The 19,218-nt window shown below is 46.3% G+C and overlaps 2 protein-coding genes across 2 annotated transcripts in view; both read left to right on the plus strand.

The window, feature by feature from the left end:
- Positions 1 to 19,218, plus strand: part of spata20 (spermatogenesis associated 20) — a 231,491-nt gene that overhangs the window by 56,981 nt on the left and 155,292 nt on the right. The gene's annotated exons all lie outside the window — the stretch shown is intronic.
- cacna1g (calcium channel, voltage-dependent, T type, alpha 1G subunit) overlaps positions 1,656 to 19,218 on the plus strand; it is a gene marked incomplete at its 5' end in the record, with an annotated part of 205,250 nt that continues 187,687 nt past the window's right edge. Inside the window, one exon of the mRNA XM_079182289.1 lies at positions 1,656 to 2,015. Within this exon, the coding sequence (XP_079038415.1) occupies positions 1,656 to 2,015 (360 nt within the window). The remainder of the gene's footprint in view (positions 2,016 to 19,218) is intronic.

The following is a 19,218-nucleotide window of genomic DNA, read 5'->3' on the forward strand; positions in this document are numbered from 1 at the left end:
GATCGGCGTCCGGCTCAGCCAGTGAGGAGGGGGCTCCGAGTCAGGCCACGCCGTGATTGGATGCAGAGCGGGCGCTCGTCGGGGGGGGCGGGCTGCTGAGAAGTTACGGATCCCACCATCCAGCTGTGTGAGCTTTTTTTTCTTGCCGATGGACGGCGCCGCTCGAATACAGTCCGGAGGAGACGAGAGCGAGAGGCAGGAGCGCCCGCTGCTCCCTTCACGTGCGCCACCGTAGAGAGGGGCCGGTGCTCGTGATATTTTTCGGGAAATATTCAAAGGTTGCCTCTTTTTTTGACGCCCGTTTGTGCTCGGCGGGAAGGGATGTGCGGCAGCATCTCCATGGCTCTTTAAAACTAAACCTGAAAACCGCCTGTGGATGCAACGGAAAGTACTGGAATCTTGAATTTTTTTTGAAGTTGGGGGGAAAACGGAGGAAAACGCACATTTTCGTTATTTCTCCCTTTTTTTTTTTTTTTTGGAGGGGCTGGTCTATCAGCTCTGTGGAGGAGGAGGGAATCATAACGAAGTTTGTGCGCGGCGTTATATATTTAACCTGAGGCTGAAGGCTGCAGAAGTGGACTCACGCGGGTCCTTATAACAATAAAAAAAAAGAAGTCTTTAACGGGGGATGGTTATGAAGTGTCGGTGAGGCCCCCGGAGAGGCTCGGACACCGGGGACCGGGGCCTTCGGGCGCAACCGTGTCTGTTGCGAAAGGACCCGCGCAGCAGAGCGCACCACCTGGAAACTATACGCTCAGCCAGACGCACCAAAAAACCCACAAGACCCTCTCCTCTCTCTTCTCCCCTCACCCCCCTCCTGCTCCTCTTCTTCTTCATCTCTTCCCTCCTCATCTCCTCCTTCGAACCAACCGGTTTTCCCCCCCTTCTTCTTCTTCTTCTTCTTCTTCTTCTCCAGGCTGGTGTGGACTTTATAGCCGCGGCATAAACTGATCATGCGATGACTGAGCGCGCTTTGGGCACATCTACCGAGTCCATTACAGGTAAATGAATCGAACGGAGAGATGCTCTCTGCGCCCATTTAGAAAAAAAGAAAAATCTATAATAACTGCTGCAAATCACTTCATGATGAATGTATTGTTGCTGGGTTATAGATGCCGCTGAAGTTTGGAGACGGATTGGAAATATGTTTCTATTGTTGCTGAAAAGAGAGAGATTTAGTTCTGGATGAAAAGGAATGCGAGCCTCTTGCATTTTGGGGGTGGGCTCATTAGGAGCTCTTTTTTTTTTTTTTACTTACCAGCTTATGTCAGCAAATATATACTTTGGTGATGTGTATCCATGAAAAGAAAAAAGCTTTATGTCTAATTCAGTATTTTTCAAACAATTTTACGCGGTCGTTTTGTCGATGAGGGATGCGCAAATTTTCCTGAAATAATTCCTCCACCACTTCTCCCCAATGTTGCCTCTTCCTATTATATTTAATTGTGAGTGAATGTGCAGAAGTGTATTTTTTTTTCTTCACTTTATACGAAAGTTGGCAGATTTAGAATCATATTTAAATGTCCCTGTTATAATATTTCCCTGAACCTCATGCGCTTCTGCTGCTGCATTCACTTAAAGCACGCTCTCATGGTTGTCGGCTACATCTACCGTGTCTGATGTGTATGATCGCCTATATTGCCCGCAGGAGGCGAATGATGGCCGAGGATGGGGGAAATATCTCCGGGATCCCCGACGCCAGGGGCTCGGAGGGTCGCTCCTCTCTGCCGAGGACTTTCATCCGGCTCAACGACCTGTCCGGCGTCGGGACGGGAGGCGGTGAGCGCGGCGAAGCGGCGGCCGCGGCGGTGGAGCCGGCGTCCCCGGCGTCCCCGGCGCCCCCGGTGCCCCCGGCGCCCGACGCAATCTCCACAACCGGGGATGAAGCGTCGGCGAGCGGCGACGAGAGCCTGCCCTACCCGGCCATGGCCCCCGTGGTCTTCTTCTACCTGAAACAAACCACCCGGCCCCGCAGCTGGTGTCTCAAGATGGTCTGCAACCCATATCCTTTTTTTGTACTTTTTATTTTTATTTTTTTCCAGATAGGAGTCTGCTCATGCGCACACGCCTCCCCCACCTGTGGCAGGTAAGAAACACCTGCTGGGCTGCGCTGCTCTTCCAGCTGACCTCAAGGGCTTATTGACTTATCAGAGGCACAGAGTGAGCACATATCAGGGTGTGTATTGATTAGGCTACTACTTTCTTACTGAGAACATCCGAGCTTCATGACGTATTATGAGCAAAATGGCCTGATCTGACCTGATCTGATGTGTGCATGTGCGTGTGTGTGTGTGTGTGTGTGTGTGTGTGTGCATCCAGTGCGTTTATTGGTCCCAGTGGAGCTGCATTCATAGTCACCTAACAGCTTTACTGTTCGCCCTCGATTGATCGATTGTTCATAACCAGAATGCACAGACACACACGCACACACACACACACATATGACTGGGCCTACAGTGAGTGTTATAATTAGTTTATTGATACACACCTTGTGTCTGTTTATTGAGCGGTTGTGGTTTTTTTCTTGTCTTTGTGTGGCTGGTTTGAGTTCTCAGAGCCTTATTGAATCATTCCTGCCACTGACGCGCGTTATTGATTCCATAAGTGTACAGACCTTCGCTCATTCAGTTCTCTGTAAAGGAGGGGAGCAGGAGAGAGGAGGGGGGGGGGGGGCTCTCAACGTCCATCTTGCTCTCTTGGTGTGTGTATGTGTATGTCTTTTTTTGGTGGCTGGATGTGAGAGAGCTATTGGAGGGAGTGTTTCCTTAGGGTGACACCGCTCTGCTGTGTGTGTGTGTGTGTGTGTGTGTGTGTGTGTGTGTTCATGTCATTCGGATTACCTCCGCTCCTTCCTCCCCCGACTACCACCCTCCCACGCCTCACCTCAACTCCCTCCCTCCCTCCCTCCCTTCACCCCGTCCGCCTCGTCTCTCGCTCCCCGTCCTCTCTCCTCATTTGTCACCGTTTTTGATTGAGATGCCGAGCAGGCCTGTCCTCCTCCTCCTCCTCCTCCTCTTCTTCCCCTGAGGAACGTTGTCCGCTCTCTCGCTTCTTGTTCTTCAGTCGTCCTCCTCTCATCCTTCTTTTTCCTTTCTCTTTGCTCTGCCTCGGTCTCCACAGCTGATTTCCATGTCTGTAAATGTCAAATCTTTAAAAGGTCCTACAAATATACTTGAGTCCCTCGTGGCTCCTCGGGGAGCAAAGGCGATCGTGGCACTATTATCCAAGTCAGGGCCTCTCAAACATTTCCATTTAATGGTCCCCACTACGAACCCCATGTGATATTCTGCTCTTTCAGGGGTTCAATTCCCAGCTTGTACGGAGTAGCCAAGTGTACGATAATTATCGGATTTGTGCGATTGTTTTGCACCTTTTGTACGATCCACGCAGCTCTAAAATCAACTTATTTTCTCAAATTCTTTTCTTGTCTTCAAAATGTCAGAAAACGGTGAACAAAATGACCCAAAACCCAAAGAGTTTGAATTTACAATCGCATAAGAAACTCAACTGAGGAGCTGGAACTCGTTAAAGTAGCTGATTCATTTGTCTGCCCATCCAGTAGTTGCTGCGTTGCAAAAAAGAAAACTGACCCAGGATCTGCTGTAAATGATCCAATCAAAATACCACAACCCCTTACAAAGTCCTTCGTGACGTTTCTTCACAACTCGCATCGTAAAACGTGTCGACCCGTCTAGCTATGTCTGAGTGCTTGCAACGCTGGGATGCACAGTGGGTCCCAAAGCCTGCATGATAAATGCTGACCTGAGGTCCATTGCATCACCCATAACAGACCTTTGGCACAGATTCATGAATAAGTTGCAAACCCTAGTTGTGGCTGCGGCGTAGTCTGGATTCAACGTGCAATCGTTTGCCCTGAAATGGGATAATTCCTTAGTACCATTGTCTTACCTGAGATCAAGTTCTTTTTGTTTTCTAATGGCCGTCTGCTTGCTGGTTGCTGTGTTTTTTTGCACGGATCTGTTCCGCAAAGACTCACGGACCCCGCTTTGACATTTTTGAATGAAGATTTGCACGTATTGAAGTGACTGCTGGGTAATTTGGGACGAAGCCCCTCTGTATGTATGTGTGTGTGGTGTGTGTGTGTGTGTGTGAGAGTGTGTGTGTTTATGTGCGTCCGTACAGATTTAGGAAAAGGTCACCGCTTCCGTAATGCATGAACGTTACTGAGATCGATCCTTCTCTGTGTGCGCCTGTGCGTGCGTGCCTGCGCTCCCGTGTTTGAATCCGTGCGCTCGCTATTGCTTCGCGTCCAGAGAGCAAGACGTATATCTTGCTATATTTCTGACCTCGTCTTCCTCTCCCGAGCTGTGGCCCTTCTCTGCCGCTGCCACTGCTTTCTGGTTGGGAGAATTAATCCGGCGCTAGTCTCTCCGTCTCCTGCTATAAATACATCCATGGTCGGCCAGCTCTGCCTCGGTTCCCTCTGTCCGATGCCGTGGCAGAACCGACAACATGGGGAGCGCCCGACTGATCTCGGGGCCGAAATCCATTCTAAACAGGCATATCTTCGGTAAGCCCACGGCCTCGGGCGGCCCGCGGCCATTTTCAGCAGTCTGAAGTAATTAGGACCCCTGGATGCTCGCGGAGGTATTTAGGGTTTAATTGAAGACCCCCGGGGTGAACGCTCTGAGTGATGTTTTGCCCAGCACGTTGCCTGTGCGAAATCCCCTCTGCTGGTTCTTTGCTAATGATTCCTGCAGAATCCGCCGCACGATAGAGAGTTGAGAGCTTTTCTATGCGTTTGTGTATGTGTGAGGTTGTGTAAGCAGCACACACACTTTCACAGGACTCCCGTAGGTGTCTCCTCTCCGGTGGGGGGAGCTGGATGTTGATGCCAAGACGGAGGAGGAGGAGGGGAGTTTTGGGAACGCGTCCAGCGCTCTCTCTATATCCTTCGCTCGCGCCGATTTAAGCAGAGGATTACACGGCCCCGAAGAGTGAGGGGAGGACACCTGGCCGGGCTAGGTGTTTTGCCATCGCGTTGAAATAGCCTCACTGGAGGGCCTGACTACCGCTGGCGCTCAAAAGGGAGCGGAGGAATTTTAGGGAAAACGTGCTAACAACTCCTTTTTTTTTTTTGTTTTGCTTCTGTTTCGCTCTCCTGCAGGCTCTCACGTTTGTTGCTCGTTGCTTCCGATGCGTCCGTCAAATAGCGGAAGCCAAAGCGAAACGCTTACTTAATCAGCAGAAAATGTCTGCTGATTGTCCCGTCGCCTGTTCTCCCCTCACCCCCGCTCCTCCTCCTCTTCCTCCTCGTCTGCTTTTTTTCTCCCCGCCGTACCCCTCGCTTATTTTTTCTCTTCCTCTGGAGTTAAACGCCTCACGTTGGCTGTAGAGTGAGGAGGTGTGTGTTTCTGTGTGTGTGTGTGCGTGTATGTGTTTGCCATCTCTGACAGCCTCCAAAACCAGTAGAAGAAGAATGGGGGGAAAAAGAGAGCAGGGGGGGAGAAAAATGAGAAAAGAAAACGAGGCTCAGTTGGAGAGCCGAGTGGGATTTCAGAGAGCATTTTTTAAGAGGTGAAAAAGTAGGCCCACACCAGCCATCAACTTTACTTTCATATCCCCCCCCCCCCCCCCTCCCTGGTTCCTTGGAGAATTTCAGGCATTTCCAACTTCTTGCAGTTCGAGAGTTTCATCCTCATTGCGAATTCTATCTAGATGTCGGTCATAGGTGTGTGTGTGTGTGTGTGTATGTGTGTGTGTGTGTGTGTGTAATCATGTTTCTATATTTTAGAAGATGCATATTGCGTGGGTGTGTGCATCTTTCATATTCTCTATATGAACATATGAACTGAATGTTCTCTGAAATTCACCAAAGGTTGACTTGAACACGCCGGATTATGTTTGATGAAGTATTAATTTACTTACCCGTGCAAGGCCTTTTGTGTGTGTGTGTGTGTCGGCATGTGATGGAATGGGGGTACTTTTATTTACTCCATGATTCATGTGACTTGCTGAGCATGTGATGTGACTCCAGCATGTATTTTACATGTAAAGTGCTCGCCGCAAGAGATGTGTTTCCGTGTGTATATTTAGAGCTGCGCATGGCAACTCGCCGAGATGCGCGTCTCTTAACGTCAATTTCTACTCGCCAGACGGATGAGGTCAGCCGGCGGTGTCGCGTGCACGCTGAGCGTGATTGTCGACCAATGAGAAGCTTTGTGGACCAGCTGATGACCAGTCAGCGGATTTGGAGGCCGTAAGCAAGTCAGCTGGACAAAAAAAACGTTGGCGCTGAAAGTTTGCAAATTTGAATTTCAACGCTGCTGCTTTTCATCGGCTGTGTTCCCGATCTTCATTTCCCTTGACCATCTCCTGTAAAGAGTTAAATCAATCAGTCATTTGATCAATATAAACACTTTAAGTGATGCAGATATCTAAAACGTCGATTGTCATCATCAATAGTCTGTCGCTAGAGTCAAATAACGAGGCCTTTTCTTAGAACCGACATCTTCCACTAATCATGCAACATGCAGGTTGAAATACATCTCAGAAGAAGCAGCTATAGAGGTGTGGCTTATACACTCAATAGACCAGAATGCAATGCATTGATGATTTTACGCAACTGAATGCTTCCATTCACATGATCGGTATCGAGTGGAGTAGAAAAGAAAAGTATCACATGAAGTACTCTGTTGGTATCACCGGTACTGGTAATGGTATCATCTTTCTTCAAACAACACCCGGCCCTACTTCCTGCCATCGTGCATTCCTTCGAGGTGAACGAAAAGCATTCTGGGAAAACGGAGGAAAACGATACGTTAAGTAAAGAGGGGAAATGAGGGACAGCGAGTATGTATCCAATGGCACCTTTCTGTGAGCTCACTGTTAAACAGCTGAACTCTTCTGGACAGCCAGAGAGACACTTGCGTCTCGCTCTGCTCTCTTAATTCCTTTTTAAGATGGAAACAAAATGGTAGAATTAACAAAACGTTCATAACTGCCAGCCACAGAACTCTTAATGAAAGCACAGCTGTACGGACAAAAACATCGAGAGCACCCACTCTTGCTGGCGTGGGCGCGCGCTTGTGTGTGTGTGTGTGTGTGTGTGGCTTTGTTATTGTGCTAGAAAAATCATTTTTTACATTCAGAACCCAATGCTAGTTAGTGGAGATTTATCGCCGAGCTTCTTGCTTCTTGGCTTTCGGGCAGGAAGGGAAATGAGTAAGCGTTCATCACATCCCAACCCAAATATCAGCTGCAGCGTTTATTAACAGCGGCGATGTTATTTCTTCGTCCATGTCGTGCGGCCCCCTACCGCCTGTGCTTAAAAACCCGACTTACATCGGTTGTGTACGCGCTCCCTGGCAACCATGGGTGTTCGAAGAAAGCAAAGGCTCCTTTCTTTTCATTTTTTTTGAGCAAAAATGTGTTGGACTCGATCCAAACGCCGATCCGCCGACCGATAGATCAGTCTGCTGGCGGTGAAACACTCTTGACACACTGTACAGTATGTGTGATTCAGACGCCTTGAAAGTGCCAATTATTGATGAATAACAGGAGTGACAATCAAAAAACAATGGTGAGAGAGAGAGAGAGAGAGAGAGAGAGAGAGAGAGAGAGAGAGAGAGAGAGAGAGAGAGAGAGAGAGAGAGAGAGAGAGAGAGATGGTGGAAGGGAGCGAGGCCAAGCTCAGACTGCAGTAAGGTGTGAGTAGACGACTCGGTATGAGGTCTGTTCTTAATGAGGAGCTTTGTTTAAGCTGTTAAACTGCAAACAGGCCCGAGCACAAAGAAACCCCTTCTTTGTGCTCGGGCCTGTTGCTTATTTTTCTGATTGCCACGCTGTAGTTTCAACCTATAGTCAGCTCATTAAAGCACTTACGTTTTCTACTCCGCACACCTGGTGTTCGTGGTAGTTTTGTTTGTTTTTTTTCCTCTGGGAAAATCCCTTCTGTCGGTGCCCACAAAGTGACACATTATTACACTGCAGCGGGGTATCATTGGGGCCAAGGCTAAAAGCATTTTGAACAACAAAAAAAAATCCTGGTGCAAATTGCTGCAACCGCTGTCGTTGCTGCAAAAATGATGTCGTTCCCATTGAAATCTCACGCAATAATATAAAACCATTAAAAGGTTTACATACGGGGCCGACTGGTGCAAACGGCACCCTGTGGTGTATCGATGTCTGCTCGGAACGCTGCAGAGTTTCTGTGCGTCACTGCTCCATTCGGTGTTCACTGTGGATGTATTGAATTTTCTTTATGCCTCAAACACCGAAGAAAACAAAACAGAAAGTTGAGTGTCCACGAGAGAGGAACAGATAAGGGCGCTGTTAATAAGTTAATTAGCCTATATGGCTACATGATTAAAACCAACCTCACTCAGGAGAATTTCCACAGCCAATTCTCTCTCTCTCTCTCATTGCACCTGTAAACACTATGCAACAGAAACAAGTACTGAAAACATGTGTACATGCCGTATTAGTATGTTTACATGTCACAACTGAAGCTCTGTTTCAATATGTTGCGCTAGTTTAGTCGAGAATCTGTCGTTAAGCAAGGAAAATGGTGCATAAATGGTGCAAAAATGGCGGATTCACACCAAACACAGCAACGAATACTGGGAAATGGAATCTGGTCTTTAATTATTCTCCCATCATCGGTGAACCAGGCCCAATCATGCGTACCTGTTATGTCGCGTCTCACCTGTTCAGTGAATGAACAGTTGGAAGACACTTTAATTGGACGGATTTATAACATGAAAAAACAACTGCAGGAAGTGTTGAGTTTCATTTACACTTCATGGCGTGATGTTGCTCAGGAAGAACGGTGCGGTGGAAGGACTGGAATTAATTAAAACGAGTATTTGTGTTATAAAAAGAGAAAGCGTGACCCTGCTGATGGATTCAGAGCTGTGGCAATGACCACTGTGAAAGGTCTCCCATTTGAGACAGCTTACTTGTAATTCCAACCCATCCCGTGTTTATTCTGGTTGGCTAGTATTTGATACCTGGACATATTTCGGTATTTACTGTAGATGAACATGGAAAGACAGATGAAGGAAAAAAAGACATCATGGTGCTCCAGACACTGCTTTAACCAGTGACTAAAAAAAACAACAAAAAAAAAATCACATAATCAATTGCAAGTACTCAAGGGTGTCTCAGAGGTGTCTGCCTGTCTGGCTTTTACCTCCAGTGGAAAGCCTTAGCAGGCTAATGTAAACACTGAGAACAGATTGCATTCGAGTACTGCCTGGTTTTTTTATTCACAATGGAGCTCTGCGGACTGACGCCGCGGGTTTGTGGCCGCTCTCCAGTGAAGCCGTCGCGGGTTCTCTGATTACCTGCGTAACCCGGTTTCTCAGAGTAACCCGGTTACTTAAGTGCCAAAAGTGACTTGAGTTTGTGGGCCGGGCCTGGCAGCTGTCTTTGTGTGTGTGTGTGTGTGTTGGCAGGGGAGGACCGGCTAACCTGATACACACCCGGTGAGTCTCCGACCACAGTGATTCAGGGGCAAACCGCTAAACTCCAGTGTAGACTGCCAGACAGCAGCAGGAAGCACTCTCACTGTCTCTCTCTCTCTCTCTCTCTCTCTCTGTGTGTGTGTGTGTGTGTGTGTGTGTGTGTGTGTGGCTGTGTCCATGTGTCAGTTCATGGTGTTTCTAAATCTGCATTTTGCTCAAAGTTTAAACTGATCGTTTGTTTTTGCGCCCGTTTCCACGTATGAAAAGCATTTATTTTTTTCTGCAATGCTTTTGTGTGTGTGTGTGTGTGTGTGTGTGTGTGTGTGCCTCTCTCTTGATTGTGGCTGTGGCAGCAGCAACATTTACGCACTTGTATTCTGGGGTGTTGCTTCCTTTCTCTTGTCAGACTGTGTTGGGCTCTTCCACCCCCCGTGACTCCGGTGGCCTAGTTAACAAATTAATGTGAATCCTGTTAAAAGAGAAAAAAACCACAGGCTAGCTTCCCAAACAGAGGAAAAAGAAGGAGAGTTGGAGGAAAAGAGAGAAAAGAGGAGCGGCGGAGGGGTCTGATGACAGGAGGTAGTGAAGCAGAGAGGGAGGGACTTCACAAAGTCTTATGTAAAAACCACTTGGCGGTGTGTGTCTCACCCGCCCATATTCTTTGTTGTCCGCGGTTTGAGATGCGCAAAGTCACACGTGCGTGTTTGTCTCCGGACGGCAACTTTTATCCCTGATTTTCAATCAATTCTTTGTACGGGGAGAACAATTAGTGCACATGAAACACAGCGGTTAATGACTGCTACTTTAGATAATGGCTTGTCATGAAAAAAAATCTGCAGTTAGATGATTGGTTTGGTTAAACGCTTTGATGGTCGGCTGTTTGGTTAGGCGGTAGGTTGACTAATTAGGCGATAGGTAGGTTCCCTGGGTGGGAAGGTGATTGGGTGATTAGCCCACTGGTTGGCAGGGTGGTTGGTTGGTTAGTTGGTTGACTGCTAGGTGCCTGTTGACTGAGTGGTCGGGTGTTGGACTGGTTGGTAGATTGGTTGGCTGACTGGTTGGGTATTTGGTTGCTTGGCAGGGTTGTTGGCTGGTTTATTTAGTTCGTTGACTAATTGGATGGTTTAATGGGGATTTAATTGGGTGGTTTTTTGGTAGATTTGTGGGTTGACTGGTTGGATATTTGATTGGTCCATTGGTCGATGGTGTGGTTTGCCGATTGGGGGGTAAGTTTGTGTTCACTGGCTCGGTGTATTGAATTGGTTGATTGTCTTGTGGGTGGTTGACTGGTTGGATAATTGGCTCCTGACTGGTTGTTTAGGTTGACTTTAGAAAAATACTTTTTTACTCTTCCACGTGAAATGAAGTTGGTAGGCTACAAGTTGCAGCTAAAATGGTTGAAATAGTACAATTAATTTATCCACCCTAAAATAAAGCATTTGAAGAAATCAAATTTCTTAAAAAAATCCAATTTTTGGAAATGTAAATCTCTCCTGCTTTCACTCGATGCTAACAGGCTACAAAATAGTAGCGAGATCTCAAGTTTAGTCCTGGAAACAACAGAGGTGTTTCCATTTGATACGTAACCTACCATACGGTCTATACACATATAAAGTGTATCGAAAGCAATGAGGATATGACCTTTCTAAATTAGTTTTATTTTCCTTCTCTTTTTATAATTAGTGTTTTTCTTCTTCTTCTTCTTCTTCCTCAGCCCCTCTCTTCTCGGGCTGTTCCGTGAGATGGCTGTAATTTTATGTAGGACCCGGTCCAGGATTTTCCTACCAGCTTTTTCTCATTAGGGTATTATAGAAGACTCGAGCTTGGCTGCACAGTGTGGCAACAGAAAGGGGGCGGGGGGGGGGGGGGGGGCCAAGCTATACACTTACTCTTACGCAGCAAAATCTCACTGGGCGGCTAAATCGAGTTATCTTTTAACTGTCTCACGTCATAGCCAATACCTCAGTCTCCCTCCTTTCTCCTCCACCTCTCTGCTTACTCACTTCGCTTCACCTTTTCTCTCTATCCCTCCACCTACTTCAGTATTCTCCAGACATATTCACTCCGAGGCTTCCTAAAACGCTGTGCCTTCTTTCTCTTCTTCACAACAAGCTATCACATATTAATAAGTTGGTGAGCAGCACAGGAGGGGGGTGCCGTGTCTGACAGAAGTGCTCTTTTTTGGACCCTGTTACTAACTGGGGACTCAGGTGGCGTTGACACACACCAGATCTGACCGCTTGCCTTATCGCAGTGACACACACACACACACACACACATCTTCTCAAGGGGCAAACATGCAGAGCGTCCAGTCGGTCGACTGTCAAAATCCGCCCGCTGAGGAATTGCCGGCATTTTCAATAATTCACGAGCACAGGAGCACATCTTTCTCGCCCCTTTTGTCTCTCCCCCTCCTCCTCCCCTCCTCCTCACCCTCCTCGCTCTCCGTATCTCGATCTCGATCGCTCTCTGTCAAGTCATCAGGACACTAATCAGGATTTTCCCGCAGCAGGAACGGGGGGAGTCTGGTGAAGGAGCGAGAAAAAAAAGAAGAAGAAAAAAAAAAACGGGAGCTGTCTTATTATAGATAACAAACGAGGGATATAAATACCTCTTGGGGTGGGAAGCTTATATAAGAGTCATGATAGGTCCATTGGCCTCTCATGATTATGAGTGTGTGTGTGTGTGTATGTCTCTCTCTACATCCGTGTGCATATGTGTCCTGTCCATACACCAGCTATATAGCTCCCATAGATCTGTTTGCTTGCCTCCACCTACAGCCACTGCCCTGATAAATCCCTCCCTTTAAAGCTACTGTCGGTCACGTTAATAAAAGAAATAACTCTTTGTCATATATTTTTTTAAATCTGTCACTATATCCTGGCTCCTCCGCCTCCTTTTAGTGCTCCTGATGGCAGATTCCACCGCGCCCGAAGAAAAACAACCAATCAGAGGCGAGTCTGCTCTCACATTTCTCCTTATCATACTTATGATAAATATTAAGACTAAAATGTTGCAACATAAAAACAATAAGTACAATAAATACATATAATGTATGCAGCTATCGAGTACATAGACCCTTTGACCGGATCCCCATTTGGAAACGTAAAAAAAAGCCAACCAAAGACGGAGTTTTCAGTCAACGTAAGCATAAAAAGCTAACTATCTACAGCTGATAAAGCTTTCATTTCAGCTATCATTACTGAGGGTTTAGAGCGGTATATCTGCCTGTGTGCGTTGTGTGAGAACGGAAAGCTCATATGACAAGAATAGGGGGGCCCACAGGCCTCACATGCAAAGCTCTATACTGTAACTGTGGGTTAAGTGTGTGTAGTGTACAGTATTTTTTGCCATATATGGGTGTGCTGTTGGCTTGTGTGCAGCTAATGTATGGGAAAGTCCCTGTGTGTATCTGTGTGTTGTACTGTTATTTAGAGGTTGGAGGTCGTTATCGGTGGAACCGGGCTCGATGGCCGAGCAGACGCCACGAGTCCCGCGGTTACGTTCGGACACACACGCATTACGATGAAATGACAGTCGTACCTTGAGACCGGGAAATGGGGGGGCTGTTGTCTTAGTGACCAAAAAAGCCAACAATTCACTTTCACTTTTCAAAATAAAAATGCTCTCACCTAGATTTTTGTATGGTTAGTTTGATGTTCAGTTACAGATTTATTTAGTTCGGCATTATTACTTTGACTCAGATGTTCCGCTCAACAGCTATTTGGCTTTTTCCTGCTCTACACGATCGGTATTATATCGGCCTCTAAAATCCACTGTCGGTCGACCTCGACTGTAATCACTCCGCTCCACTTCAGTGCCCCTTTCCCTGCAATCCCTTTTGCTCAGGCAGTGGCACTGACATGACAATAGACACACATACACACCTAAACACACACACCTACACACACACACACACACACACACACACACATTGGGCTCTCTCCCTTCGGCGCTCGGCCCAAATCACTGTGACATTTACAGTTTTGCAGCCATTAGAGCTTAATGTCCCGGGGGGGGGGGGGGGGACTGCGTAGTGGCTTCTCCAGGAATCAGATCACATCATTTTGTGAGAGTGCCGAGCCCCAGCGTCCTTGTTACACCGCTGCACCTGCGCCGGGGTCAGCTGAGGAGGGTTGCGGGATCAGGTCCCAACGAGCCCCGAGGCTTACCGGGCTCAAAGGCGGTTACAGGGTCAGGTGGAAACAGGTGTAGTCTGCTAAATAGAGCAATGTCACAGTTCAGCGCATTAGCACCTGCTGATAAGAGTCATCCTCTATGTGAATTTGATATATGGATTTGTATGTGGCCATTGTTGCCAATCAGCTGCCTCTTTGAATGTCGGAAAAAAAGCAACTTTCAGTGTTATTTGTAGTTTTGTGTTTAAAAATACGAACAGGAGATTTCCTGGTATTGAGGTTTGATGACAGCGCAGTAAAAAGAACAGGCGTAATTAATGACACACGTTTGTGGTCGCCCTCAATTAGGTTGCAGATTTAAGGGAACTGGTGTTGGGCACGCTGGGTCGCTGGCATGGTTTACTGGGACACTTAAGTCCTGTGCTTTATCTGCTGTGTCAATTCAAAGTGTCAGCTTTCAAAAAGGTCTTATTCACATTTATTTTATTGAGCTTTGGAGGTGCTGGTACATGGATTGTGTTATACCTTTGGCCAGAGCCAGGTTAGTTTCACCCTGTTTTCAGTCTTTATGCTAAGCTAAACCAACTGTCTCCTGGCTACAACATTAGCTTCATGTTTACCATACGGACATGGGTTAGCAGGCAGCGGCCCATTTTCACCTTAGTCCAATACTCACTCTCCATTTATCGCTATAATATATTGAATATCTGGCTCTATAGCTGCTAAATGCTCTGCTACGTTCACTAGCTAGCCATTAACTGTGGTCTGTCTGCCGTTTGTTTACCAGGCAGGTAGCGTCGCGTCGCTAACAGCCGCCCGTAGTGGCTGGAAATGTGACTGACGAGTTCTGTGAAACTGAACCAGTGGTACATCTGTGGGCAGTAAAACCAAACACTGAGCAGAAAGATGCTAATACTACCACCAGCAGTTACTACCAGCGACCTCTTTCACATTACAAACATAGCAATTATTGCTCATATTATCCACGCCAGCAAGATTATGCGATCGGACGATTGCACCTGTGAGTGAGCGAGTGCACCTCTGTGTCTGTCCACGGCTAATCTTGCTAATCTTGCTTCACGTGGTTGCGGTGACTCGCATTTCCTCAAAACACCTGCTATTGCTCGTTTCCTACTGCCAATTTACTGCCTGCCGACTTCATATATGTTCATACTTGTTTTAACCAAATAATCCTCTCAACACACTCTTAAGTGTGTTATATACAGTAAGTGTGTTTATATTGTGAAACACAATTCACATTACATTTCATACACCGCAGTGTGTGACTGCTGCTTAGCGTCATTGCTTCAGAAGAAGTCATGTCGGAATTAGCCGCTGGATCGTGAAGCGGAAAGTAATGAAAAGAAAGGGTTGGACAAAGTAATACAAAAATACAAATTATCCATATATTTGGAAAGCCCACCAGCCACCCCAAACACTCTCGCAGCGGCTCATCACAATGAGCCAGAAATCTGCAATACCTGCATCCCACACAGATACAAATGATACCTACATGCAAACAGTTCCTCCATCACACATATTGCATTCAGACGCTCCCACACGTTCATGAATGTGACAAAATCATTTCTGGGAGGAAGACAAAAAAACCCGAGGGTGCAGGCCATCCCACATGCAGGATGACAAAGAGAGGTGAGATCTGCTTTTTGTCTTGATTAGTATTTGCTCTTAGTCATATCATCCTCCCTCTTCCCACTCTTTCCCCTGTGTGTGTGTGTGTGTGTGTGTGTATGTGTGTTTTAACAAGTGTGCATACTGTTGCGTACCATTCTGTAAGATCTGTTCTTTATTAGTCTTCATATTACCATAGGCTAACTCAGCATTGCTGGGCCACAAGCTCATGGGGAGGTCTCGCTGCTCTGTTGCGCGTGCGTGTGTGCGTGCGCGCGTGTGTGTGTGTGTGTGTGTGTGTGCGCGTGTTTGTGTGTGAGTTTTGCAATCAACCCTGGGTAACTGCATAGAGTTTGCAGATGTAGACAGAGAGGGAAACCCTGTCTGGTCCCCGGAGAGGTTTTGTGCGCATGTGACGTGAAACAAGCTCGCACTGTATGTTTGTTTGTGCGATATGTAATCCAGTGTGTTTACCTGTATTTATGCACTGATTGCGTAGTTGCCAGTCCTCGCCATGTGTGTGTACAGTATGCTGTTTTTTTTTCTTCTTTTTTTTTTTCGTGTTCGTCAGTAGTGGCTCAGATGGCACATGTAGTCTATCTGAGCGTGTGTGTATTGCACTTTGTAACACACACACACACACACTGTGCGCGCGCACACACACACACGCACACACAAAGTGCAGGGAGGGGAGCCTCCGCGCTCGTGGTTTCGGTGTCCCTCGTTAACATGCTCTGTTAAGGATTTCCTACAAGATGTGGCTTCAAAACCAGTTCCAGACTTCTCTCTCTCTCTCTCTCTCTCTACCTTTACTGCCTCCTCTTCGCTTTGTCTTTTGAGAGAGAGAGAGAGAGAGAGAGAGAAGGCGTCTGCTTCTAATTTAAAGTACTCCCTGGCTGTCCTCCTCTGGGTCCTAACTCCCCTCTGTGTTGAGGAAGGCCGCCAAGTGCCTCTTAAAGAAAAACACAAATTAAATTTATAAATAAAACCGTGTGCCTGTGGCTCGCAAGGGACCTCTGGTTGTTTGCCTTTATTCTTCTTATGTGCTTATGTGCATGTCGAACAAAAGCTGGTCTCGTGCTCCTCTCTCTTGATAGAAAGCTGCACGTCTTACATTAGTGTGATCAGTCTTCATAATGGAGGGTTACATTATGCAGAAGAGTAACATCTGACAGCTCGCTTTCAAGGAAGTCACGGATAATTATGAAAGATTGCATCGTGAATTAGGGGCAGGCATCATATCATTTGATGTTTTTTTTTATTGATAAATGGTTTGATGGTAAATTTACTGGAAATTCTAATGCAACCAGAGCTATTAGGAAGTGTCGTTACAGTCGTCTTTTTGAAATGCCATGTGAACTAGAGACCTGGTCAAAGTAAGATGGGCAGGGGATTATGTTAAAATAAGGAAGCCTATAGCGATTGATATTGCGATTTTTTTGTTGGAACTCAATTAGGCTCTCCAAAAGCAGACACATTTCTACCATTTCATTGTTTTATGTCTTTATATTGTACAACCCAATCAGGAATATTTCTCTGTCAGATCAATTAAAACCCCTCATATTACCCACTGTGTCACACCTGTGGTATAGGCTCCGTGCTGTAGATTGTGACAAAAATCTTGAGACCATATCTCCTGTACATCCCATTTTCTTGTTGTCAAACATTATTATATTAAAAGCTCACTCAGTCACGGCTTTTCTGTTTGGGTTTTGTTCAACAAATTTGCCTTCCGCTACCTAATGCGGTACGCTTGTCCACACATTTTTTGTTTGTCGTCGCAATGTTCCATTATTTTGCTTGATTTGACAGAGGGGCTTTGCTTCTGTGAGGCTCCGGAGTAAAACTGCATTAAACATGTCAACTCACACGTTTTCCCTGAAGCTAAATCTGTATTACACAACTATTCCGTGAACGCGCAGGTCGGATAAATGAACGTGCACACAGCGAGTGAACATGCTGAGTTTGCATTCCTGATGCTAATACAGGAGAAGGCCAGAGGAAGAGGGGAGGGGGGGGGGGGGATAAAGCTAGCTGGCAAGATGTGGTGTCGAGCAAACGGTGTGCGAGGCCAAAACTGCAATGTAGATGAGTTGACTGACATTGTTTGGTTTCGTGAAAGATTTGACTTAAAATCTCCTTCACGCTGAACTGCCCCCCCAACAGATTTGTTTTCCTCCATCTATCTTGGTGCAAAATGTTTCCAGGCAAACTGCACCTTCTGCAGTGCACACCTGTCCTTCAGATATATGGCGTTTGTTTCTACCAGCCTCTCAGGGTATTTTCCATCGATCCGACTCTCATTACTTCGTCCCCCTCCGCCCTCTGTGCTCATCGGTTGTTTTCAACTGCCAACGTCTGGAGTGAAATTGCTTTGATTGAAACTTCTGACGGAGATTCGAGGAAGATCGACGGTGTCGGACGTGCAGAGAAAATCACGTACCTATTCGTATTTTTTTTTGTCAGTCTCTCTGGCAAATTTTGACACTTTAGGTAAGAGAGAGAGAGAGCGAGAGAAAAAGCTGGGTGGATGAAGGTTCATATAAATGCAACACCATGTGTTGGCCTGCAGCTCATTTCTGATAGGCTGGTTCGGTTCAGCGGTGCAGCTCATTGGTCATTTCTCTATAAGGGAAGTGGCCCCCAGCTTTCAGTGAGGCCCCTACTGTACCCTCAGTCTCTGGGCGGACCATGATACTTTGACCTGCTGACCTGACCCACCACACACACATGCACACACTAGGGCTGTACCAAAAGTCTTTTTTTTTGTACATTTGAAGCTTTTATTGAGGTTTTCGATTGGAGATTTGAATGTCTTCACCCTCAATGTCAAATAAAAATGTGATTTATATGTTATTGTGGTTGTATAAATGCTTTTTTTGACACACAATTCTGAAACAACCCTATGCAGACGTCGCTGGAATCTAATTCTGTAAATTGCGTAATTCTGAAATGATCACTGGAGCTTATTCTTTATCCGCAAATGTGCAGAAATAACATCTTCAAACAGAATGAATAGACATGAAATTCATTTAGAACTCAAATTTCAATGTTATGAACCAAGCGTTGAACTATTTGGCACATCCCTAGCACACACACTGACTAACTGCAGGGCTTAATCAATGGGCGACGATATAACAGGTAACAGATCGGGTGGTTGGTCAGTTGAACGTCTCATCCAGTGAATTTCAATTCAGTAGTTCTGACTTTGGGAGCAAGACGCTTGTGAAAAAACAATGTATAAAGTTGGTGGACTACACCTGTTATGTCTTCGTGTCAGATACATATTTACTCAGCATTCCATATTCATGCAGCTCATCTCATTTTCATGTTGTGAACACTAGGCTGCCTACTGCGGTGTTTCCCCCTCCTCAGCCAACAACACATGCTTTCGGGTCTCAATGGAATCTTTGGGTTTTAGTGATTTATAATCTTTACTTTCGAGCAAATGTTGAAAGCTCAATCTAAATGAATTCTGCGAGGTGATTTGAACGGATTTAGTTTGTAAAGGCGGATTCAATTATGGATTCTGATGGAACACAGTCTTATCGAACCCCCCCGATCTAATTAGCGCGTTTCGTCATACTGTCTGCCTTTGTGTGACGGCTGAATACAATAAACCATCATGCAGCCGTGCTTTTACATTTACATGCATACATATTTAATTCTACCTGCTCTATGTTATCAGGGTTGGCAGTTGCATGGCTCTCCGGGGTCCTCGAGGGGAAGCCCGAGCATAATGAGTAATTGTGCAATTCCTCTATACTTCAATTAACTCCAAATTATCCCATTTAATGAGTGTATAAGAACGGCTGTTGTAATCATAAGTTTCCCTCCCACCACTTTAGTCCCCCCACGTACAGTGCAGACAGTCACGATTCTGCAACGCAACTTTCCCCATATTGACGGTTCCCTGGGGGGCGAAAAATGTTGTCCGTCTTATAGTGTTTCCGAATGATTGGGTTTGTGATTAGAACGTCGGTTATTGTGTTCCACGTGCTACCTCCTCCATCGTTGATGTG

This window comes from Pholis gunnellus (assembly GCF_910591455.1).
Source record: "Pholis gunnellus genome assembly, chromosome: 21".
In the NCBI taxonomy this organism is placed as follows: domain Eukaryota; kingdom Metazoa; phylum Chordata; class Actinopteri; order Perciformes; family Pholidae; genus Pholis; species Pholis gunnellus.